Source organism: Schistocerca cancellata, chromosome 12, assembly GCF_023864275.1.
Source record: "Schistocerca cancellata isolate TAMUIC-IGC-003103 chromosome 12, iqSchCanc2.1, whole genome shotgun sequence".
NCBI classification, from domain to species: domain Eukaryota; kingdom Metazoa; phylum Arthropoda; class Insecta; order Orthoptera; family Acrididae; genus Schistocerca; species Schistocerca cancellata.
Window position 1 is genome coordinate 20061874 of NC_064637.1, and position 25136 is coordinate 20087009.

At 42.2% G+C, this 25136-nt stretch overlaps 1 protein-coding gene across 1 annotated transcript in view; it reads left to right on the plus strand.

Moving 5' to 3' along the window:
* The first annotated feature begins 287 nt into the window (after positions 1–287).
* LOC126109582 (uncharacterized) overlaps positions 288–25136 on the plus strand; it is an 88866-nt gene continuing 64017 nt past the window's right edge. The window contains exons 1-2 of the mRNA XM_049914616.1: positions 288–402; positions 21732–21873. Of these exons, the coding sequence (XP_049770573.1) occupies positions 21747–21873 (127 nt within the window). The 5' untranslated portion in view covers positions 288–402; positions 21732–21746. The remainder of the gene's footprint in view (positions 403–21731; positions 21874–25136) is intronic.

Consider the following 25136-nt stretch of genomic DNA (forward strand, 5'->3'; position numbering starts at 1 on the left):
GTAATGTTCAACTCAGATCTATGTCTTCATATATAATATTGATAATAAAAATAATATTTTTTAAACGAAAAACATGTCACGAACAGTTACGAAAACTTTCCTCCAAAATTTGTCCACAAATGATAATGTAAACCATGTATTAGCATTTTTTTTATTGAACCATACTACGAAACAGGCAAAATGGCAAGAGAGGAAGAGTTTATTTGTAACATTTATGTGTGAGGCTTTTTAATTTGGCGTCATCGCGTTTATTTTGTTTCCGATAGACGCTTTATCTGTGGTCGTTCCCGTGAGCTGATAGGTCGCTGCTCAGTGGTCGCAGTATGGCCTATGGAATATATGGCGGTATTTACGTATTAAATGATGAACGCTGACACATTCGCGCTGTACAGTAGTCTGTAGGTAAGTTTCATAATTACAACACATATACAACAGATTTTATTTTCAGGTTATCTAGTATTTGCATTTAGCACGACTGTGAGTAGTTCGAAAGATTCCTTCGTTGTATCATTTCTGGATGGTGTCAGACCCGAAAAACTAGACTTACAGGCTTAGTGCCAAATAATGGAAAAATACCTATGGTTTAAGAAGTTTTCAGAAAGAAACTAATAAATCTAGTCCTATGACACAGATTTTAGCCCCGACGATATCCCAGATGACAGTGCTAAAACTTCACGATATAAAGAAAGAAATGTTATTCCTTGAAATAAACATGCATTGGAAAAATTCTGTCTTATGAACTTGCGCATTGAAATTCTGGATACGCACATTTTATTGAAATTAACTGTGCATTATACCTCGTTTATTGTGTTCACATTCACTATGTAATAAATTTGCATATGACCACCTTCGCTCACCTTTATACGTTGTTGGCTGCAGAGGAACTCACTCGGCGTGAAAAGTGAAATGAAAGTATTTCTGATAATGACATTTAATGTTCTGGTCGTATCACTATAGTCCTTCGAATAAATTAAAATTACCTACTCGAACGTAAGTGGGAGTTTGTGCATTATTAACTGACCAATAACAAATCTAAATGTTTGTGTTCTGAGAGGGAACCCGTTTTCATTTTCAGTAAAAGAAGTTTTCGAATAACATGCTACAGTTCGTTGGGATTCAAAATTACGTCGGTTTTGTGCTGGCAGAGTGTAGGGCAGTTTGTGTGTGTTAACTGTTCATATATTAAGACTGAATACAGTGCAGTCATACTATTTTAAGACATTGTAAGGCTTAAGGTCTATATAATACCAAGCTAAAAATATAAGAAAGGAAAGAAATTGGGTAAATAAGTCTCTCAAATTAAGCGGCTAGATTGTGGAAATGAGTCTACTTGATGTAAATTCTTTCCCATGAAGAACTTGGATCTTTTTCATAATAAATTAACCTTATAAAATGTTGTTAATGAAGTTTATCTGTAAAGAAATATCAGAAATAGCTTGAGAGACTGGTGTTGGTCTCACCTTCATAAATGACACCTTTGGTTAAATTAGGATCACTTAGCTATGTAGACTTGCAAAGAGGAGCTCCTTGAGGATGACAAAAATTTTGAAATGTTATCTCTGTGTATTAGAGGACTGACTTAGTCACCACTATTTCAGCATTCAGGTTTTATTTGCATTTCTGCCCGTTTGCTTTCTTTTTACTGCCAGTAAGATTTCAATTTTCATTTATGATCTTTTCATGGAAGTAAGTGAAGTTCTTGTGCACTGTAAAAGATGGGGAGTTGACATTTATTAGTGGGTTACATAAAAAAAAAGTTTGGATATTTCTTTGCATTATTTCACTGATTAAATGATCATGTATGTTGGGAGGGGTGGGGGGGAGTATATTATAGAGAGAAAACCTAATTTAACATTTACTCTTAGAGATACAGCTGAAACACATTTAGTGCATGTTGTCATTGTTATTACCTATAATCTGGATATTTTTCAATTTTTTTCCAAATTATTTGATCAGGACATTGATGGCTACTTTTAGAACATGTTCAATCATCCGAGGACCATTGTCTTAATAGTTTGAGTTGGTTATGTTTGTAGATCTTGTCTTGTTGTGTTTGATGGCTCCCCCCCACCGCCCTCTCTCTCTCTCTCTCTCTCTCTCTCTGTCTGTCTGTCTGTCTGTGTGTGTGTGTGTGTGTGTGTGTGTGTGTGTGTGTGTGGTGTGTGTGTGGGTGGGTGGGTGGGTGGGTGGGTGTGGGTGTGTTAGGATCGTGGTGTTTTTTTTACTGTTACATTTAGCTTGTCCTCTCCCTAAAACCCCAAATTACCTGCAGTTGTCCCATTAGTTTGATTGTATTTTTGGAAGGAGATGTTACTATCTAATTTATACATATTTTTGTGTTTGTTGCCATGTGTATGTAGTGATATCATAGGTGCCGTATTGTTGTCGCTTAGAATAGCCATTTCCACTATATTGATATCATGGGTAAAAGCAGACGGGTGGAATATGACACTTCCATATTCGCCTCTTAATCATATATAAGGATGTCTGTTGTCAAGTGAGATACCAGTTTTCATAGGAAGTTCATATCAGTATGCTTAAAATTAAACGCAGTCGACAAAGTATTACACACAGTCAAAGAATTCCTGTAAAGAATAGAAACAGCTGTGCAAAAGAAAAATTTTAATCAGACCACCAGTGACTGATTTTATGTGAACAAGTTTATTGTATGTATACCTGTATGATTGAATAATGTACTGTTTTTTGTCCTATGCTGAGAGTTTTGTATCTTTGTGAAGATCATTTACTACTTGCATTGCGATATTTATTTTGTAAATTAAACTATTCTTGTTGACCAAGCACATAAGTGAAAAAATGTACTGGCATTCATGACGAGCTGTTTGAATAAATTTGTGCAAGAGTGTCTAGGGTCGATTCTACTCATAAACCTGATCACCTCCATCGGTGCCATCAAGACATTGGAAAAAAAGACATTTTTAAATCTTGAATGTAAAAGCTTTGGTGCCAAACATTTAAAGTCTTTTCTTCAACATTTGAGTGCTGCAAGATGCGCCATACTGAAGACTTTGTTTACATGTGACTGATTTCACTTGAATATAACGTCATACGTCATAAATATCCAAGGTATGCAGCTTTGATTGTTTGCAAATCACAGAATTGTAACTGAACAAACAGCATCTGGTGTCGAATTAGTCTTTTTCATAGGTTGAGGATGTGGACTTACTTTCAGAGCTGATTATTAGTGTGTAATACCAGGAATTTTGAAGGCTTAACTGTCAATTTATTTCAGCATCTTCCTGTTTTTTGTGTGCAGTTGCAACTGAATGAACTGAGTCTTGTTAACACTGAAAGACAAATGATTTGAAGTGAACCAGCCTAGAGCTCCATTGAATATTGTGGGTGAAGTGTTCTCTAGACTGCAGTTGGTTGCTTTGTCAACCATAATGGTTGTGCTGTCTGCAAATAGGATAAAGTGTGCTTTTTGGCTCACACACAATGGCAGCTCATTGATAAAGATTAAGAATATGAACTCTACAAGATTCGACATCTCACTGTGCCCAAGTCAGGACAGGCAGGAGCTATTGCAGAATTATTTGACACTACCTTCTGCTTTCTGCCCTCTTGTTTCATGCCACATCCCTGCTGTGCCATTTAAGCCATAGTAGAATTTTACTATGGATACTGCATTTAGATGGGTGGATGACTTGGAAGCCTCAGCTTTATCACCTTTTTTGAAGAATAGTTCGACAATTGCACATTTGAATCCAATAGGAAGAGCACCTTGATTTAAAGGTTCATTAAATATTTGACAAAACTCTTAAAAATAAATTAATAGCACTGCTGTAGTACTTTAATTGGGAAATACGGAAGCGTCCGATCCCACCCGTCTGCTTTGACCCGTGACATCACAAATATGGCGGAAATGACCATAAACCACGATTCCAATACAGCACATATAAAGTCGTTACATACACATTATGAGGATGAAAATACATTGAAAAACAAACACACACACACACACACTCTTTCCACAAAAAGCCTAATGACACTAACGGGACGTGTGTGGAAAATGGGGTGTTTTTCGGTGGGGGGCAAACTAAATATAAACAAATTTAGACACCTACACACATACAAACCACACAAAATGACGAAAAAAACTGACATCACAAAATTCCCCAAATACCACTGAACACAATATCTTCTGGAATTGGACACTTCCCTTGACCTATATAGCTCATCAGCAGCTTCCGATCCCATAAATTAGGATCACACTTCCCTTGGCTTATATAGCTCAAAAACATCTCCCAATACCAACACCAACATACACAGCCACACTTTGGGATTGAACACTTCCCTTGACCTGCGCAGTGTTAATTTTATCTGTCTTATCCATTCCTGAACAAAAACAACAACCGATTAATTTTACTAAAATTACCACACGGCGTACAGCAAACAACACTAAATTAACCTTCACACAAAATCGTTAACTCACTGAAACGAATTCTACTACAAACACAGCCGACACGCGAACAATTCTTGATAAAGAGCAAAAGCAAACTGAGCCCATTACACCACACAAACGGAAACCCTCAACATACCACCAGAGAGCACAACAAACCACAACACAATGACATCTACAAACACGCCACATTCACAAACCAAACTCCACGCTGTCATGACGTCACACGAGACAACACCCTTACGTCACTAGTCAAAGCCGACACGTGGGATCGGACGCTTCTGTCGACCCCTTTAATTGATACATTGTCCACACCAGTGCTATTTTTGTCTTTCATTTGTGTTATCACCTTCCCAACCTCATATGTTGTGATGTGGGGTAGCCCTACATGCATCTGGCTGATTTTGTTCTCTGCAGATTTTTGTAGAAAGTTCACGGCATCAACCACAAACCCTCTACTACCAATTTCATGAGTTATTGTCCAAAAATTGTGGTTGAAAGTATTGCTAACTATTTCATCATCTACCATGCTGCCATGATAACGCACTTCAGTAGTGCCTGTATTGCCTGCACTTTACCTGTCCTCCCATTTCGCCGTCATCCAAATTGTAGCATTTAAAATTGGCCTTACATCACTCTTGTGAGAAAGTCAATAACTGTCCTCAGATTAAAAGAGCTCATTAAACTCTCAGAATGTGTCCTATCATTATTGCAGGTAAGAACATTTACATTAAAATCACCAGGCCTGTTTATTTCCTTGATTTTTGAGAACAATAGTTAAGTGATTCTGCCTGCTTGAAAAATATACTCAGATTGACCATTCATTTGATATAAATGCTACTTTACGGATTTCTCCTGGAATATTACTGTTTCCTTTGAGAGTAACTATCGTACTGATCATTTTACATGTTTCTAACTGCCTTTTAATAAACATTTTTCTCTGCCAACTGTTTCAGTGCTGGTGTCTTGCATTTGAAAAATCAGTGTGTCTTTCAAGAGAATTTAAATTATTTTTCCACTTTATTGTAAGATTTATGCAGTGCATTCTTCAACGTACAAAATTCTTCATAATATGCATAGTAATATACATTGGAGATTTGTCTATTGTACTGGGTGGTTGTAATTAAATTTCCCTATTTAACACACTATATTGCAGAAACTAATTACCATATGAGTACCACTTGGTGGCCTTAATGTCCAGAGTTTGGGGTGCATGATTTCCATGTGTAACAGTGCCACCGTGCAGTCCAACTATGGCCACCACGTGCCATTATCCGTCATTGTGATTCATAGTCTTGCAATCCTGACCATCCACAGTGCACTTGTTGATGTGTCAACATGAGCTTGGAAAAAAGGAGTAGGGCATTATTGGTGAAGCACTATTATCAAAACAACGGTAATGCTGCAGCTGCACTTCGAGAATATCGCGGGCTGAAAGGATTGCGGAATGGTTCTGTTTCTGTGCCTGCTGTGCGGAATGTGATGAAATAGTTCGAATCGACTGGAGAACTGGGCGTCTCTCTGGGAAGAGGCCGACGATCGCTTGCACCACAGATAGTTGATGGAATTACTGTTGCTGTGGCAGACAACATTGCATGCAATTGCTGATTATTAGGTGATGTGCATGCTGTTTAAAATAGTTTAACATCCTGTGGTCCACTGTTCAGAAGGTGCTTTGAACCATTCTCAAATTGTATCTGTGTAAGGTCCATATAATGAAGCAGCTTGCACCACAGGACACACAACGGGTTGTTGACTTTGCTCTTCTTTCTCACAAGGGTTGAAGTTGACAAGGGCTGGTCCTGGACCATCCTACGGACAGACGAAGCTCATTTTTCTTTAACGTATGAGGTGAACACACAGAATTGCCGGTGTGGGGATCTTCACCTCCAGTCACTGTGCCTGAAATTCCTCTGTATGGTGAATATGTTACCATATGGTGTGGGTTCACAGCTTTGTTCACCATTGGCTCATACATTTTTGAAAAGGCTGGCGCTCAAGGGCCAAAGACGTGCAGTGTCACTGGCCAGCATTACTGCAATATGCTTCACCAGCGTCCCCCCTGCACATCGCTTGTGAAGTTCATCTGCTTCTCAGAAATACATTCGGAAATGATCAAATTATCAACCGATTGTTTCCAAATGCTTGGCCGGCACGATCACTTGATCTCACTCCCTGTGATTTCTGGTTGTGGGGCTACTTGAAAGACAGGATTCACCAAGGAAACATCCACACACATGCTGATCTGAAGTGCAGCATATCAAGAGAGGTAGCCAGCAGCATACCTATGGACATACTTCGTCTGTTGTGGAGAATGCAATCCTGTTCTTGCAAACTTATCTGGTCGGTGATGTGCACCATAGTGAGGCTCTTCTGTAGCGATATCGGTACCAGTATGTAATGGTATAATGTACTGTAGCAGCTCATTAAAAGTGGTTCAGTTGCGTTGATTCAGCATTATTTCTCTCACCATCTCCTTGACATTAATGCTACCAAGTTTGATACCCCCCCCCCCCCCCCCCCCCCCCCCCCCTGCGGGTCCGGGGATTAGAATAGGCCCGAGGTATTCCTGCCTGTCGTAAGAGGCGACTAAAAGGAGTACATCCCCCTCAAGGGGGTAGTTAGCGCCTGCGTCCGGAGACGGACGATTCCACGACCTATATTTGTGGTCTTTTTGGTTTTTCACTTCTCGTTTCTTCCTTCCTTTGGTTGGTTCCTTTCTTTGTTCTTCTCCATCTCACTGTCTTCCTTACTCTTCTCCTTGCCTTCTTCTCCTTGCCTTCTCTGGTCTCCGCCTCGGCGTTTGAGACAGTCTGTCCTCTCTCTCTTCCTTTTCCTCTTCTTCCTTCCTCCCTGTGCGCGCCTGAAGGCCGACCCACGCGTTCGCACGCGTAGCCGGTGACGGGGTAACGCGTAATTCCCCGCCCTGGGTAGACAAGTAAGGCACGCGCGTACTCCCTGGTAAAGGCCAGGCCCAGGGAGGGGTGATTGCCTGAGCTGATACCTTCTGACCATGCCGATTGGTCCCTCCGTCTGTTTCTCGGGAGGTGTGACCTGAGGTGTAAACATTCACCTAAGGCGGGAGTGCCCTCTGAGAGGGTCCCCCTAAGGAAGGAGCGCGCCATTGGAGACGCTGGCAATCGTGGGGGATTCCTCCGCAATGGATTTCTCTTCTTCTCTCTCGACTTCTGCCCACAAACGGAAACATGGCCAGCCACCAGTGACAAAAGTACTACCGCCTGCCCCACAGTTCCTCGTCGTTTCTTGATCTGAGGACGGAAAGGATTTTTCCTCTGTCAACCCTTTCGTTATCCAGAAGGGCGTCGATGCCATAGCCGGTACTGTTAAGTCTTGTACAAGGTTGCGTAATGGTACCTTGCTACTAGAAACTGAGGGCGCCTTCCAGGCACAGAAACTGCTTCGAGCCACACTCCTGTACACGTTCCCTGTCCGGGTGAAGGCTCACCGAACTTTGAATTCGTCTCGTGGTGTGGTCTATACTAGATCTCTCGACGGATTGACTGACGAGGAGAATCAGTCTTTCCTCGCTGAGTAGGGCATGACGGCTGTCCATAGGGTCATGAAAAAGGTCAACAATGACCTTGTACCGACCCGGACACTTTTCTTGACCTTTGATAGTGTTCAGCTGCCATCGCGCATCAAAGCGGGCTACGAGGTTATTTCTGTTCGCCCCTATGTCCCGACACCTACGCGCTGCTACCAGTGTCAGCGTTTTAATCACACTCGCCAGTCTTGTTCCAATGCGGCTAAATGTGTCACTTGTGGCAGGGATGCCCATGAGGGTGACTGTCCACCTCCGTCTCCTCGTTGTGTGAACTGTCAGGGTGACCATGCGGCATCCTCCCGCGACTGTCCCATCTATAAGGAAGAACGCTGTATCCAAGAAATTCGGGTCAAAGAGAAAGTGTCCACGTCGGCTGCTCGCAAGCTATTTGCTAGTAGGAAGCCCACACTGCTCCCAGCGGGGAAATACAGTACTGTCCTCGCCTCTCCTCGGACTACCAGGGAGGTGGCAACCCAGACATGCGATCTGACCTTCAGCACCACGGTCGTCCATTCGGTCAGTGCTAAGATCACGCGGTCGACGTCTCCTCTTCCTCCCATCACCCCCAGACACAAGCCCCTTCATCAGCTTCTGCTAAGACGAAGACCCAGAAGTCAGATGCAAGGGCCTTCAAGAAGGAACCGTCCCGTGCAGACTTCCTACATACCTCGACCTCCCAGCCATCGACCAGTACTTCCACCAAACGACCTTCCAAGAAGGCTCATAGGAAGCACAGTTCTCCTCCTCCGCCACGGCGCATTTCTTCTCCTGTGCCACCCAGTGGTTGCCGCCCCAGGCCGTCATCCATTTCGCCTGGCCGCACCGCTGGTAGCCGAACATCTGGCCATTCACCGGCGGAGGAAGCTCCCCCTCCCGGCCATCTTACCAAGATGGCCGATGAACCTATAGAACCAATGGACGATGACTGTCTGCCTACTGATAGCGGCGGCAGTGCTCGCACGAAGCCAGGCCCTCAGCGGCCTTTGAGGTGACCCCTTCTTTCATCTTCCTTTTCTTACGATGGCACTTATTCACTGGAATATTCGTACCATTCGCTCCAACCGAGAGGACTTGAAGTTGCTGCTCCGCTTGCACCGTCCGCTCGTCGTAGCCCTCCAGGAAACGAAGCTACGCCCATGCGATCAAATTGCCTTGGCAGACTACACCTCTGTGCATTTTGACCTACCCCCTGTGGTAGGTATTCCGGCTCATGGAGGGGTTATGTTGCTGGTCCGGGATGATATTTACTACGATCCCATCACATTGCGCATCGGCCTGCAGGCAGTTTCCATCCGAATTACTCTCCCCACTTTTACATTTTCCATTTGTACCATTTACACTCCATCGTTGTCTGCCGTTACCAGGGCAGACATGATGCAAATTATTGCTCAGCTACCTGCACCATTTTTGTTAACTGGAGACTTCAATGCCCACTATCCCCTTTGGGGCTCTCCAGCATCCTGCCCGAGGGGCTCCCTGTTGGCAGACCTTTTCAATCAGCTCAATCTTGTCTGCCTCAATACTGGCGCCCCTACTTTTCTTTCGGACACATCTCACCCCTATTCCCATTTAGACCTCTCTATATGTACTACCCAACTTGCATGCCGGTTTGAGTGGTACGCACTTTCTGATACATATTCGAGCGACCACTTCCCATGTGTTATCCATCTCCTGCAGCATACCCCCTCTCCGTGCTCATCTACTTGGAACATCTCCAAAGCAGACTGAGGGCTCTTCTCTTCCAGGGCGATCTTTCAGGATCAAATCTTCACAAGCTGCAATCGTCAGGTCGCACACCTCACGGGATGCTGAATATTCCATCCCTCACCCTACTTCTTCTCCACATCGCGTACCGGTCCCCTGGTGGACCGCAGCATGTAGAGACGCTTTACATGCTCGTCGATGTGCTTTACACACCTTTAAACGGCACCCTACAGTGGCGAATTGTATCAATTATAAACGATTATGTGCACAGTGTCGTTGTATTATCAAAGAAAGCAAGAAAGCCAGCTGGGCTGCTTTCATAAGCACCTTAAATAGTTTTACTCCTTCTTCTGTTGTCTGGGGTAGCCTGCGCTGGCTATCTGGCACTAAGGTCCACTCACCAGTTTCTGGCTTGACAGTTGCGAATGACGTCCTTGTGGCCCCTGAGGATGTCACCAATGCCTTCGGCCGCTTTTTCGCAGAGGTTTCGAGCTCCGCTCATTACCACCCTGCCTTCCTCCCCCGCAAACAGGCAGAGGAGGCTAGGCCACCTAACTTCCGCTCCTCGAATTGTGAAAGTTATAATGCCCCATTCACCATGCGGGAACTCGAAAACGCACTTGGCCGATCACGGTCCTCCGCTCCAGGGCCTGATTCTATTCATATTCAGATGTTGAAGAACCTTTCTCCTGCGGGTAAAGGTTTTCTTCTTCGTACATACAATCGCATCTGGATTGAGGGACATGTTCCCGCATGCTGGCGCGAGTCTATTGTTGTCCCGATTCCTAAGCCGGGGAAGGACAAGCACTTGCCTTCCAGTTATCGACCCATCTCGCTTACCAGCTGTGTCTGTAAAGTGATGGAGCGAATGTTTAACTCTCGTTTGGTTTGGCTGCTCGAGTCTTGACGCCTACTTACCAATGTACAATGTGGATTTCGTAGGCGCCGCTCTGCTGTTGACCATCTGGTTACCTTGTCGACCTTTATTATGAATAACTTCTTGCGGAAGCGCCGGACCGCAGCTGTGTTCTTTGATTTGGAGAAGGCTTTCGACACCTGTTGGAGGGCGGGCATTCTCCGCACCATGCATACATGGGGCCTTCGCGGTCGCCTCCCTCTTTTTATTCGTTCCTTTTTAATGGATCGACAGTTCAGGGTACGTGTGGGTTCTGTCCTGTCAGACACCTTTCGCCGGGAGAATGGGGTGCCACAGGGCTCAGGTTTGAGCGTCGCTCTCTTCGCCATAGCGATCAATCCAATAATGGATTGACTCCCAGCTGATGTATCAGGCTCCCTTTTCGTGGACGATTTTACTATCTATTGCAGCGCGCAGCGTACATGTTTCCTGGAGCGCTGTCTTCAGCATTCTCTTGACCGTCTTTACTCCTGGAGTGTCGCCAATGGCTTCCGTTTTTCTGCCGAGAAGATGGTCTGTATTAACTTCTGGCACTACATAGAGTTTCTCCCACCGTCCTTACGACTCGGTCCCGTTGCTCTCCCATTCGTGGAGACAACAACATTTTTAGGTCTTACATTTGACAGGAAACTTAGCTGGTCTCCACATGTGTCATATTTGGCTGCCCGTTGTACCCGTTCTCTAAATGTCCTCCGTGTTGTCAGTGGTATGTCGTGGGGAGCGGATCGAACCATCCTACTTCGTCTATATCGGTCGATCGTCCGCTCCAAGCTGGATTATGGGAGCTTCGTATACTCCTCTGCATGGCCATCCATCTTACGCCGCCTCAACTCCATACAACATCGGGGTTTACGTCTTGCGATTGGAGCGTTTTATACTAGTCCCATCAAGAGTCTTCATGCTGACGCTGGTGAATTGCCACTCACCTACTGGCGCGATATACTGCTTCGTCGGTATGCCTGTCGGCTACTGTCAATGCCCGACCACCCATCTTATTGTTCCTTTTTTGATGACTCGACCATCAATACGGGTTGTATGTCTCTGCCCTGTTACCCCCTGGAGTTTGCTTTCGTCGCCTCCTTCAACACCTTAATTTTTCACTCCCTGCAACGTTTCGAGTGGGTGAGAGCCACACGCCACCTTGGCTCCAGGCTCAGGTTCGCATTCACCTTGACCTCACCTCGCTCCCAAAGGAGGTTACCCCCGGTTCGGTCTACCACTCCTGTTTTGTCGAACTTCGTTCGAAGTTCATTAATATGACCTTCATTTATACAGATGGCTCTAAGACCAATGACGGGGTCGGGTGTTCTTTTATTGTCGGGGCACAAAGTTTCAAATACCGGCTCCATGGCCATTGTTCAGTCTTCACAGCTGAGCTCTTTGCCCTCTACCAGGCTGTTCTTTACATCTGCCGCCACCGACATTCTGCTTATGTCATCTGCTCAGATTCCCTGAGCGCCATCCAGAGCCTCAGTGATCCGTACCCGGTTCACCCTTTCGTGCACCGGATCCGACGCTCTCTTCAGCAGCTGGTGGACGTCGGTTCTCCGGTTAGCTTTATGTGGGTTCCTGGCCATGTCGGTATCCCTGGGAACGAAGCTGCAGATGCTGCGGCCAAGGCTGCGGTCCTCCAGCCTAGGACAGCTTCTTGTTGTGTCCCTTCGTCAGATTGTAGCAGGGTCATTTGTCGGCGCATTTTATCGCTGTGGCATGCCGATTGGGCTGCACTTACGGACAACAAGCTTCGGTCCTTGAAACCTCCTCCTGCGGCTTGGACGTCCTCCTCCCGCCCTTCTCGGCGGGAGGAGGTCGTTTTGGCCCGGTTACGAATTGGACACTGCCGGTTCAGCCACCGCCATCTGCTGACGGCTGCACCGGTGCCGTTCTGCCCATGTGGGCAATTGCTGACGGTCCGCCACATTTTAACGTCCTGTCCAGATTTTAACACACTGCGTCTTGATCTTGGCCTGCCATGTACTCTAGATGCCATTTTAGCAGATGACCCACGAGCAGCTGCTCGCGTTCTTCGTTTTATCAACTTGACAAACCTCTCTAAGGACATTTGATTATGCTGTTTTTTTAATCCTATGCCTGTCAGTCTGTCTTTTATCGTGTTTTCCCTTTTAGTTGTTGTTTTAAACTTGTGCCTCGCGGTGCATTCTTAACGTCGTCAGGGCGCTAATGACCATTGAAGTTGTGCGCCCTAAAACCACAAAAAAAAAAAAAAAAAAAAAAAACAGTGGTGTGCAGTTGGCAACTGGAACCCCCCATATGAGTCCTGTAGACACCCTCCTGGTGGAAGCTGGTGTCCCACAAGGGAGTGATGGTAAAACGCCAGCAATTCTTGGTGACTATGCAGTCACAATCTGTCAGATGCCCTTCCATCAGTGGTACTTAACTGTTTCATAACCAGCAGTTCTGACTGCTTACAAATTGCGCAAAATTGGTTAGACCAGCTGGGATATGACTGGAGGCTCCAGGCGAGGACATCAAACTGCTGCTCTTGTCTGTGTGCATGGAGTTCCCTCTCAACATCCCCTGTGGTGTGTACCCAGTCCTCTGTTTCAGATGATCCTCTTCTGTGTCCCCTAAGAAAATTGTTGACCCCACCTTCCTCAGACACCTATTCTATTCTGTTCGGTTCTCTGCAGTTACCCAAATTCGACATCCATCTATGCAAATGGATGAAAAGTTAGTGACAGTTTTGGTTGTGCATTTGCATATGCAAGGTGACATGAGACGCATTTTCTGCCACATTCATGCAGTGTACACATGGGCTCTGCAGTACAATACAATAAAACTCTCTCTGCAAAGGACATCCTGATTTGAAGAGAGTCCGTGAGCATGGCATAACTCAATGCTACCACAGAAGTGTTTTGGTCACTAAGGTCCAAGACTAACTAGTTAACCTTCACAGTTCCGGAGCTGGACTCTGCCCCAAGTGGGGTATTCTGAGAAATGAACATGCTGACAAATTAGCTAAATAAGCAACCACAGAAGACATGAGCCCACAGTACCCAGACATACGAATACATCATCAAATTTTGGAAATCTGGGATAAGGGATGTCAGGCAACCACAACCCTCTACAAGCTGAGAACAAACGAGGTGACCACCAGGGCCTGGTATACTTCACTGCAAGCCTCTCAGAAATCTACTTCCAGGTACTCCATGTCAGTGACCTCAGTAGTCATTGGACATTGTGAGAGAGCAAGTTGGGGCACTCCGCAGAACTCTGGGACTTTGAACGTGGTCAGGTGATTGGGCGTCACTTCTGTCATCTGACTGTAAACGAGATTTCTAGGCTCCTAAACATCCGTAGGTCCACTGTCTCCGATATGACAGTGAAATGGTAATGTGAAGGGACACGTACAACACTAAAGTGTACAGGCCGACCTTGTCTGTTGACTGACAGAGACAGACGACGGTTGAAGGAGGTCGTAATGTGTAATAGGCAGATATCTAACCAGACTATCATACAGGAATTCCAAACTGCTTCAGGATCCACTGCAAGTACTATGACAGTTAAGTGGGAGGTGAGAAAACTAGGATTTCATGGTCGAGTGGCTGCTCATAATCCACACATCACACCAGTAAATGCCAAGCGACGTCTTACTTCGTGTATGGAGCGTAAACATTGGACGATTGAACAGTGGAAAAACATTGTGTAGAGTGACGAATCATGGTACACAATGTGGCAATCTGATGGCAAGGTGTGGGTATGGCGAATGCCCAGTTAACTATCGTCTGCCAGCATGTGTAGTGCCAACAGTAAAATTCGGAGGCGGTGGTGTTAGGGTGTGGTCGTGTTTTTCACGTTGTGCCCCTTGTTTTGCATGGCACTATCACAGCACAGGCCTACATTGATGTTTTAAGCACCTTCTCGCTTCCCACTGTTGAAGAGCAATTCGGGGATGGCAATTGCATCTTTCAACACGATCGGGCACCTGTCCGTAATGCACAGCCTGTGGCAGTGAGATTCCACAACAACAACAACAACAACAACATACCTGTAATGGACTGGCCTGCACAGCGTCCTGACCTGAATCCTGCAGAATACCTTTGTGATGTTTTGGAACGCCGACTTTGTGGCATGCCTCACTGACATACATCAATACCTCTCCTCAGTGCAGCACTCTGTGAAGAATGGGCTGCCATTCCCCAAGAAACCTTCGAGCAACTGATGTCTGCAAGAGTGGAAAGTGGAAGTTGTCAAAAAGGCGAAGGGTGGGGCAACACCATATTGAATTCCAGCATTACCGATGGAGGGTGCCATGAGCTTGTAAGGCATTTTCAGCCAGGTGTCCGGATACTTTTGATCACACAGTATATCCTAGTAATTCTGACTACAGTGACCCTTGTTATGAGTATCCTTCAGTGACTGGCTACAGTTTTTAGCGATCACAGGCCCTGGAACTGCCAGTTCTAGATGTTCTGCTTGTTTCCAGCACCATTTGGATGAAGATGACTCTCACGTTTTCATTTGCTTTCTTGCGTGCAAACACTAGCAGCATGTGAATTCTTACTCACCTTAACAGACCCACTACATCGAAATTGGTGAGAGAACTCGCATGTAGCCTGTGAGTGTGTGTTCGCTGTTAGCTGAAATGGGCATGGAAACATCTGTCACTATCATTCACTTTGTTTCTAATAATAGTAATGAAACCTTTGCCTTCTGTGCAGTTGTCAGCCTTCCTCTGTCAGTCACCAGTAGAAGTTAACGCCATGGACTTACGATGTTGCATGCGCAATTTCAAAACTGATAACTCATTCACATAGCTTTTGTTGTTCCAGCCTTAAATTGGAAGATATGTCTTATGCGGCTGTCCACAGTAGTGTATTCTGTGCACTCTTTTCGTATTTGCAGAATTATTGCATCTACATTCACTGTAGTCTATTCTTGGTCTCTCACTACAATTTGTAGCCCCACACTTCTCTGTTATGTAATTGACTGTACCTTGATAGCACAGGATGTTTCATATCTACTGATCACTTCTTTTAGTCAAGCAGTGCCACAAATTTCTTTTCTCTCCAATCTGATTCGGGTCCTCTTCTTTAGTTCCATGATCTACCCATCTAATCTTCAGTGTTTTTCTGCTCCACCACATTTTAAAATCTTCTGTTATCATGTTGTTTCTACTGTTTATTTTCTGTTATTTACTTCTGCATAAGGCTATACTCAAGACAGCTGCTTTTGAACAACACTTCCTAACATTTCATTTATTATTATTATTATTTGTGGATAAGTGCATTAGATTACTTAGATGTGGGCATTTCTCTTCCTCTGTGCCCGTGTTTCTTTCATTCTCTCCTGTGTGCCTGCTTTCTCACTTCAGAGCATGTTATTCCAGTCTTCTTCTTTGGTTTTTTCTTGTGGTCAACTTGCCGTTTGTGAAATTTGGACCTGAAGACTTGGCATTTGTGACTATTTCCTGGAGTAACTTCTGCCAATTTCATGTCAGTTTTGATCTCGGCAACCCATTTCATTGTGTCCGTTTTGGCTTTGCTCGTGTTGTCATAAAATCAGACAATTTGTTTTGTAAGTTTGTCTAGGTTCATTCTTCTAATGTGTCTATAGAATTTTAACCTCTGTTTCCTAATTTCATTATGGGTATTTGTGTATTGTTGGATTTTCTGATTGCTTCTGAGTTGGTATTGTTCATGCGCAAGTTTTGGGCATAGAATTTTTCTTATGATTTTGCATTCCTTTTTCTCAGTGTTTTGATTGCATTGTTTTCTCATTCCAAATTAGTGTTTCTAATCCAAAGAGGCATTGTGGTTTAATTACCATATTGTAATGTCTTAGTTTTGTGTGCTTGGAGAATTATTTCTTGTTATAGATATTTTGGGTGAGTCAGTGTGCAGTTCCATCTGTCGGCATCTAATTTTGTTCACTTTTGTTTTGATTCCATTTTCCTGAATGGTTTCACCAAGATATTTAAATTGTGGAACTCGTTTAATTTTTCCATATTTTGTCTCCGTGAATTATGGGACTCGTTGTCTCAAAATATATCTGGTGACTGACTTTTTGTGCAGTTTCTTTCTGCATCAAGATCTTCATCTACACTATACCTACATACATACTCTGCAAGCCACTATATGGCACTTGGTGGAGGGTGTGTTGTACCACTACTAGTCATTCCTTTTCTCTTTCACATGCAAGTAGAACAAAGGAAAGCAACTGTCTGTCGGCCTCCATATGAGTCCCAATTTCTTTCGTCTTATCTTCGTGGACCTTTCGAAAAATGTATGTTGGCGGCAGTAGAATTATTTTGCAGTCAACTGCAAATGCCAGTTCTCTAAATTTTCTCAATAGTGTTCCTCAAAAAGAATGTAGCCTTCCCTCCAGGATTTCCTGTTTCAATTCCCCAAGCATCTTCATAAAATGCAGTCTTCTTTACAGATGAACCACACTTACCTAAAACTGTCTAAACAGAATCTGACAATCCGGCTTTCCTACTACAATCCTTACATGCTCATTCTATTTCATATCACTTTGCAACACTATGCTTAGATATTTGAACAATGTAACTGTCTGAAGCCTCACACTTCTAATGCTGTATTTGAACATTATCGACGTGTTTTTCCTACTAATCTGCATAAACTTACATTTTTCTCCTTTTAGAGCTAGTTGCCATTCACCCCATCAACTAGAAATATTGTCCAACTCATCTTGTATCCTCCTAGAGTTCTCAATGACAACACCTTCCTGAATGCACATGACATAATAATCCTCATAGAAGCTCTGACAGCTATATCCTTAGAGATAAACAGATTTTACTCACAACGTATACCAGCAACACTAGGACCAAGAGGACAGCAAAACGAGGAATTTCCTCCTTCTTCAAGCCAAAATTGGGAAAATTACTAAGCACACACCAGGATCAAGACAAACTCGTGATGAATTTCGAAAACCTCTCTGTAATAGCCATGTGCGTAGAACCAGTAACGCCAATTGAAGACATAATAGCAGCCATTATGACTACCTCAAGACACGTGATGCCGGGACGAAACATCAACGTAGCTGGAGATGTCAACTGCAGATTAGACGTCATTAGTCATAGAACAAACGAGCTGCTAGACATGATGACAAGAAAGGAATCACCAAGGTCAACAAGGCGGACAAACAAACATACTTTGCACACTCAGGATGTAGCACCATTGACTTAATATTCTTCAAAGGATCAAACGTGACACTAAATAATTATAAAGTAAGTTAATCAGCAGATGAAACACCTCTAAAGAAGCAGTGCCCAGTTGTGGCCAGCTTTTGCTTCCCAAAAGTGAAGAGCAGAGTAAAAGCCACAGCAATTAACACCTCATGGCAGCTAAATAGCCATGTACTAAGTCAGTAGACAGAAGAATGAAAAGAATTTGAGAACCACTTAAAGGGAAACAACATTGAATCGGCTGCCATAACCCTGGCAAAAATAATTCAGTCTGCCCTAATGTGCAAACCCAAAAGGAGAGTGCAGAAATGGTTTGACAGAGAATCTTATGGAAAAAGAAAGATCACCCTCCATATAGCAAAATCCAGCCAGAGCCTAGAGGATGTAAGATCCTACAGCCAAATCAGAAAAGAAAACAAAAATCTTCAGAAGACTAAACGAAAGGGATGCATGTAACAGGAAATGATCAATATGTTGGAGGAAGTCATAAAGGACCCATACTTAACATTGAGGCTACGAAAAGCTCAGAGCAGTGGACAAATAGATACAGTTGGGGAAGAAAATTTTAGAAATATTCTCAACATAGATCAAACCAGCACCGCATATGAAATGATCAATATGGAGACAGACCTAGCAGAAACTAACCCCTTCATGATGGAAGAGGTACATGAGATAACATAGTCTCTAAAACACAATAAGCCTCCAGGCCCCGACAGAATATGTAATGAACATACCAAAAGTTCAACTAGCCTACTGCTCCAACCAGGTATATGAAACATATGTCTACAAGAGGGCAACATACCAGAAATATGGAGGTTGTTGACAATTAAGATGCTATTGAAGGGGAAAGGCAACAAAATGGATCAGAACTCCTACAGGGAATTGTCCTGGAAAAATGCATGTTGAAGATACTAACAAACATTATCACAAAAGCAAATTTTTGAAGAAGTAGACCAGAAGATTCCGGAAGAACAATGGAGATTCCGGAAAGGCAGGAACATGCTACACACTATTAGCAACCTAAAAGACGACGTAGAGGAGGCATTAAGACATCGCCAAGGAAAATTCCATGCAGTCTTTGTAGATTATATCAAGGCCTTCAATAAACAAACAGGTGCATACTAATCTCAAAACTAGAATTAATAACAGGGAAAGATAAACTTAGTGTTGATCCATAATATGCTGATCACTAACTTCATTCAGATCAGATGATGTAAGCACGTCGAAAACAATAACACAAACCAACGGCGTATTGCCCTGTACTTTTCAGTATTGCCACATATGATGATGTACAGATGATAAGACAAGAAATGGAGGACATCAAAATCTACATATATGCGGATGACATGGTCATTGGTTCAAACTCCAGACTCAACCTGCAAAGAGCAACCAACCAACTCGAGACGTGGGTGCAGGAGGTCAATATGGAAATTGACACGGGTAAAATCGTAAAGATGTCATTCTGCAACGGAGGTCGAGAAGCTGTGGAGGACAGAATATTTCTTGGGATGGAACCTCTTATGACAGTCGATAGCTTCAAATACCTGGGGCTGAATCTCTAACCACTGCCAGGTCATTCCCAATACATGTAAAATCTTGAGCAGCAGCTGCCACAAAAGTCATGTTTCACATCAAGGCTGTCACTGAAAACAGCCATGGCCTTGTTCACTACAAAAATAGTTCCCATCACAACCTATGGGATAGATAAAATTTGGGAAAAGTTGAGTCTGAAAGACCTAAGGACTCTGGAAGCAGTTAAGTCATGTTTCTTGAGAGCACAGAGTTTCAATACACACAGTCTATGCCAGTGTATAAACTCACCAGGGAACCCTTTTTCATAGAGGAACTGCGTATGAGGCTCCCATCGTCCGACAACTCGAATAAACTCCTACATGAAAGAGAGAAGAAAAGGGAAATTTGCCTGGACTTTTATACAACAGGAGCCATGACAAACATATCCTGGACCAACACAAATCAAGAACTCCTCACCTGGTGAACTCAATAGCAGTGCATGGATATGACCAAAAAATATGCCAGAACAAGTGTTTCCACGATCCCGGCAGCAACTGTGTGTGTGAATTGTGCAACCAACCCTGTGACGGTTACCATGTGACCAGCTGTAAAAAAAACGAGTACAATCACTGGTAGAAGTCTGTAAATAGTAAACAATGTGAACACAGAAATGTGAGGAACAAGATGATATCACAAAGCTATGTAACTTATGCACAACCTGTGCACATTTATTCTAATTATAATTCTTATAATAATATGAACTAAATAATATATGTGTAATGGATGATAAAAAAATCAGGCATTTATAATGTGTGTACACTATGCTTTGGTAATTATAAAATATAAGGGGCTGTCAAATAAAAATGAGACAGATTAAAAAATTTAAGTAAATTGTTTATAATTTCAAAAATAATTACACTGGGTGATGAGACAGTCAGTGCCAGCATGGAAAAATACCTAAGGAACCATTATACATTCATGCGCCTCTTTGTCTGAAGCAAATCAACAGCCAAGAGTATCTTCTTTCAGGGTTCCAAAAAATATGGATCATAAGTGATTCAAAGGGTAATGATTCACTGAAGTCCCACAGCAATGCTCACACTAGTATCAGTTGCACGTAAATGCCTTTAAGATACCTTTTAATTTCTTGCAACACCAGCTGTTTTTCAGATTCATAGTAAATTTCTAACAGATTCTCCTGTGCTACAGCCAGAGCATCATTAGAAGTTTAAAGCATTAATTTTGTTTCAGCAATTTGGAAAAATTGTAAACTTCACTTCTAGTACCCCTATTATGTAGGTGGCATAGATACCAAAATTTGTTTCATGTAGAATAATTGCATCTAACAGACAACTGATTATCTTTCAACAGTTCTTAAGTTCCTCGCAGTGTTTTACGAAAAGCGTAAAAATTCTGAACCCGCTCATCAAAAATTGCCATAAGCTGGTAATTGATAATAGATACCTATGTTTATACTCAGATTTATGGGTCTTCAAATTTCAAACTGCCTTTTCTTTACTGAACTTATTTTGACCTTGTTTGAGATTTTATAAAAATTTATCTGGTCATTGGGGGGGGGGGGGGGGGGTTTATGAGGTCTTCAAGATTTGGAAGTACCCCACGACCAGAGGCCTGGGGCAGAGTGCACACGACCACGCCCCTTCCCATGTCGCTAGCCCAGCACTGCCTCGGCTCCATTGGACAGACTCAGTACTGACTGTAATGCACTGGTTTGCTGGATTTCATTTTCTTCTTTGAGCCTTGCTTCAGCCTGGATTAGAATGATGGCCGAGTATGACACTGAAAGGAGGTGAACACTTTGCATCGGTGCACTTTGCATTATCCATAATAATACTGTATGGACCATGATATCACAGAGTAGCTTGTTACTAGTATGTCGCAGGGTAGTGGTTATAAGTGCCATGAGCAATTTTTTGCGTGCACCCAAACTGTGGATTCCGTGATAACTAATTGCCACAGCAGTGAAGTTAACGAACTTGAAATTTAGTTAATGAATGATGATGACTTGTACATACTATTCTGCATATGTTTTGGCTTGATCAATTTTGTTCTGTATCTGTTGAAGCTGATAAGAAACCGGACAATAAACTTGCCATTTAGCCAGTTTAGGGGCCAGAAAAAAAATCATTTCATAGAATGTTTGTGTGTTTCTGATATTTCGCGATATCTTGCCTAAATTAGAAATAATTTTGAACTGCAAATACAGTTAACTACCTCTAAAATGTGCAGTACTTCATATATCAAAACATTTGTTTTGTCAACATCGATATATATTTGTCATACATTTTACATAATACCATGGATAGCAATAATTTATTTCTAACACAATGTTGGCATATAATTTGAAGCAGAAATTTCTGATATTGCAATCTGTTTAGTTGTCACCTCTTTATGTGTAAAATTTCCTCTTTGTATTTTATAACAGCTGCACTGTCTCAATATGGCTACGACTGAAGTGAATGGATCTGCAGATTGCTCCGAAAAGTGCCAGAGCCTCATTGCTCGTTCTTTCGAAATACATGAACAGTTTTCAGAAAAAGAGGCAAATTTGATGAAGAAGCTCAAAGGTATTTATTAACTAGTTTATTCTTTTGTGAAGTGAAAGCTTTTAATATTGTTGTTTTCAAAAACATTTCTAATTCACACCGCAAAACGTGATATAAACTAATGAAATTCTGACAGTTTATCAGCAAAGGAACAGCATTGTGTTGAGCCATTATTTCCAGTAGTTTCCTATGTGCTGTGTACGGGTGAAGTTCTAGGTTCCTGTACCAATCAGTATTTTACGGACTCTGGACTCCACTGAAAAGCATGCATCTGGAAGAGTGCTGTCCAACTTTAAGGATTTAGGTTTTTTCATAGTTTCCCTAAATTGCTTTAGGAAAATGCGTGGATTGTTTCTTTTAAAAGGATGCAACCTATTTGCTTCCCTGATACGTGATTATGCTCTGCCTCTAATCACATCACCAACAGTCTGTACACCCTAATATTTCTCCATTTCTGTACATCTAGTATTGAGGTTGGAATGTTACCCTAAATTTGCACTTGGCCATAAATACCATAGAGTAAGAGTGTGGATCAGTGGGGAATGTAGTAAAGGTGATGGCTATTACAGTGTCATCCCATGCAAAGTGAAGTTTTAATTATGTCTGTAACACTTCCTGACCCTTTGTTTGGTGGCAAATCAGCACAGATCATATCATCAAACCCTTGCTGTTTGTTGTTCATATTCAGACCTATCTGTGTTCTATGTTCACTCTAATATTTCGTTGTTAATTGTACAGATGTTACATCAATAACCACGGAATGACCTTTCACCATACTTGCAGCGTGATGGAGGCGGCTTAGGCCTTTAATATATCTTTTTTTGTTGCAGCTGAGATTGCCAAAAGAAACCTTTCCCTTGCTTTGTTGGATGTGCTCTGTTTCTTAGTCCTTCTTGCATAAATATAAAATGATTCAATGGATTAATGAGTAATGGATTCCACTCCATCATATTTTGAGACTCGGAGTTTATTTTAGCTTTCTGCTACAAAAGCTGTTTTAAATAACCAAAAATTGAATTTATGTGAATACTAAGGTGAAATAATAAAAACCTTCAGTCAGATCTCTCTACCTAATATACTTGAATACAATAGTAGCAATTATTTTCGTTTATCTTCAGAAAAAAATAGCCATATTGCAAATCTTTATGCATTTGCATGTATGTTAAATAATTAATTGGTATAAAACTTGAGTGTTGGAATTTTTTTTTTTTTCAGTTTTTTTTCTTCTTTCCCTGGTGGGTTTCTAAGAGTGACCTCCAGCATCTTCTTCATCTGAGCATTTGCCACTGTTAGATCCTTGGGAAAGACCTGAGAGAAACCTGAGCAGATGACATCAGTTTTTCCAAAATGTTTTCTAATGAGTGGGTTTAGGATATGATGGGTGTTCTCTTCCAGCCAGTTACTCCACCTTGGATCTGTGTCATCAGAAATGCTACAGTTCTACAAGTGTATGAATATTCTATGTAACTATGAAGTACTTCTGCTTCCTGAAAGTAACAACTGCCATTGATACGTATTTTAGCACATACACACTCCCTTGTGAAATATTCTGTAAGAGAAAACATTTTGTTAGCTTCAGTTCAGTATTATTACTTAAAATTTTACATAAATTAAATTCCTAATATTGTGCATTAATTATTCGTCTATGAGAGAATGCAACAGTCATCAGATTTCATGTGCAAAGCATAACATATTAGTCATTTTTTATAAAAAAAAAGCTTCCATAACATAAACACAGTTCCATGCCAACCTGATATGAAACATATGAATCATTTAGAATTAGTATACATGAAACAGTTTGGATTCAATCACTTGTTCTTAGACATAAGCAACTCATAAGATTCATATGTCACAAAATTTTTAACATGTGCAGCATCAGTGTAGAAGGTGCTATGGATGTCTGATGCTTCTTGTCCATGTTCAGCAATCAATCTGGAATGTTTTACAGTTTAGTTCATTTCTTATTCACAGTATACAATGTATTCTACATCATTCAGCCCAGGATACTACCATCTCTTACTTGTGATCATATTACCGATCATATGAACAGTGGAAATTCCAGGATGCCATAATACAGAGTTTAAAGGAAAATATAACTGATTGATGTGTGGTGCTTAGAAACATGTAAACAGAAAACGGTATCCACAATAGCTTTCGAGCTCTTGCTCTTTCTCTAGCAAATGTGCAGCCATTCATGTACACAACCCCACAAGCATGCAAGTGCACAGATCGGTATCTTTGTGGTGTGTGTGTGTGTGTGTGTGTGTGTGTGTGTGTGTGTGTGTGTGTGTGTGTGTGTGTGTCTTTCTACTAGAGAAAGAGCAAGAGCTCAAAAGCTAGTGTGAATACGGTTTTCTGTTGCCTGTTTCTATGTGCCACATGTCGGTCAGCTATGGGTTTTATTTTATGTATTATTCACCACTCACAGAATTATACCTCAGGACATTGATCTCTACGCTTCCTGTCTTCTGCCGGCCATTGGTGGCTGCCACTGCTACCCCCCTGCTTCCTCACCCCCACCCCCTCCGCTCTTTTTAAACTCGCATTAGTTTACTATTACATAGTGTTCAATTGTCCTGCAGGGACTGGATGTTAAAAGTGCTTAGCAAATGCTCGTGTGTCACAGATACTGTGTATGTTTTTTTTTTTTTTTTTTTTTTTTTTTTTTTTTTTTTTTTTTTTTTTTTTCCCCCTCATGGATTTCAAATTCGGTATCTCACTTAATATTATCTACTAAATAATATTCGAAAGCAAACATTATTAATGACTGTCCCTGATTTTAACACATTCATATATTCACTGCTACACTTTGTCATTGATACTAGGTCCCTTCACATCACACAGTTCTCATGAATGGAAGTCTCAGTTAAAAGTTCCTTTATCATATTACCAAAATACTCACTTTAACCACAGCATAATATCGCTTTTTTTTGTACTTACTTGTAAGTCCCTCACGCATAAATACACCACCTTCTATGGGGGATTTGAATCTTAGTAAATCTTAATCCATAGGAACGTAAACACAACAATACATGCGTGTGTGCGCGCGAGCCGCCCCCCCCCCTCCCCACACACACACACACACACACACACAGACACACACACACACACACACACACACACACACACACAAATGACTAACAAGAAAAAAAACATAAATAAAATTCACATATGTCTGTATTCAATAATTTGTGTGTGCTGGTTCATTCTTGTTCTCTCCTTGTATAGCTGTAAAAATACTTTAAATCATGGTATGCATTTAGCCTTTCTATGTGTCCTGAAGT